This window comes from Camelina sativa, chromosome 8 (assembly GCF_000633955.1).
Source record: "Camelina sativa cultivar DH55 chromosome 8, Cs, whole genome shotgun sequence".
In the NCBI taxonomy this organism is placed as follows: Eukaryota; Viridiplantae; Streptophyta; class Magnoliopsida; order Brassicales; family Brassicaceae; genus Camelina; species Camelina sativa.
The window spans coordinates 22,622,663-22,623,780 of NC_025692.1; the positions used below are offsets into that span (position 1 = coordinate 22,622,663).

General features: G+C 32.5%; 1 protein-coding gene across 3 annotated transcripts in view; it reads left to right on the forward strand.

Moving 5' to 3' along the window:
* The window catches only part of LOC104707961 (calcineurin B-like protein 5), a 2,169-nt gene continuing 1,253 nt past the window's right edge, over positions 203-1,118 (forward strand). For all 3 annotated transcript variants that reach the window (XM_010424421.2, XM_010424423.2, XM_010424422.2), the window contains exons 1-5: positions 203-294; positions 475-557; positions 672-731; positions 839-947; positions 1,049-1,101. In XM_010424421.2, the coding sequence (XP_010422723.1) occupies positions 219-294; positions 475-557; positions 672-731; positions 839-947; positions 1,049-1,101 (381 nt within the window). In that variant the 5' untranslated portion in view covers positions 203-218. The remainder of the gene's footprint in view (positions 295-474; positions 558-671; positions 732-838; positions 948-1,048; positions 1,102-1,118) is intronic.

The window sequence follows — 1,118 nt, forward strand, 5'->3', positions numbered from 1 at the left end:
ATCACGTACGTAGAGAAAGAATTAGTATCAAATTCTTATACAAATTATACCATTTGTCTCCAGCTTCCTAAGCCTGGAAGGTATGAACCCTTCCACTTTCGAATTTGTTCGGTCAGGAATAGAATAATATTCCACAATTTCGCAGCTTACATGCTCATATATATAGGACACACAAATCTATAGAGCCGTATGTTGGAGATTTATATTGATATAGTAAAATGGGATGTGTTTGCAGCAAGCAATTAGGAGGAACAAGGCATGAAGATATTTCCCTTCTTGCTTCTCAAACCTTTTGTAAGTCTAAGTAATGTCTACTCAATTATCTACCTCTCGACTTTATATATCCACTTATATATATACGACATATGTGTAGTTACTATATATAGTGCGAATTATATTGCATGTAACGATAATACTATTGCATGGGTTTGTAGAGAGTATAATAAAATCTTCGTAACTGTTTTGGGTTTGCAGTTAGCGAGGCTGAGGTTGAAATTTTGCATGAAATGTTCAAGAAACTAACTTCGTGTCTCAGCAACGACAATCTTTTGACAAAAGTTTGAATCCAAACTAAATATTATTTCCACAACGTGAAGATTATATCATCTAGATTTTTATACTAATTACAGAATGGTGTGCTCGTGTAATGTCGATTTGGTTGGCTTTTTCAGGAAAAATTTCAATATATCTTGATCAAGGATACCAAGAGGCGCAGTCTTTCAGCAGAGCGAGTAAATTTTCTAATGAGATATTATATACTAATATATATAAACTTAAGACCTTGTTCATACGTAAAAGTATTAAATTTCATTCTTAAAATCTAATACGAAATATGCAGATATTCGGATTATTCGATATGAGAAACGATGGGACTATAGATTTTGGAGAGTTTGTACACTCTCTCAACATTTTTCATCCAAACTCATCCCACAGAGATAAAGCCATATGTATGTTTTATTCATATATTCCATATTATAATTTGTTTTTAAAGTTCATTGTTATATATTGATTACAACCACAGAATTAAGTAATCTGATCACATAAACAGTTGCATTTCGATTGTACGATACTCGTCAGACTGGATTCATCGAACCAGAAGAGGTAAGCAATATTCGTTT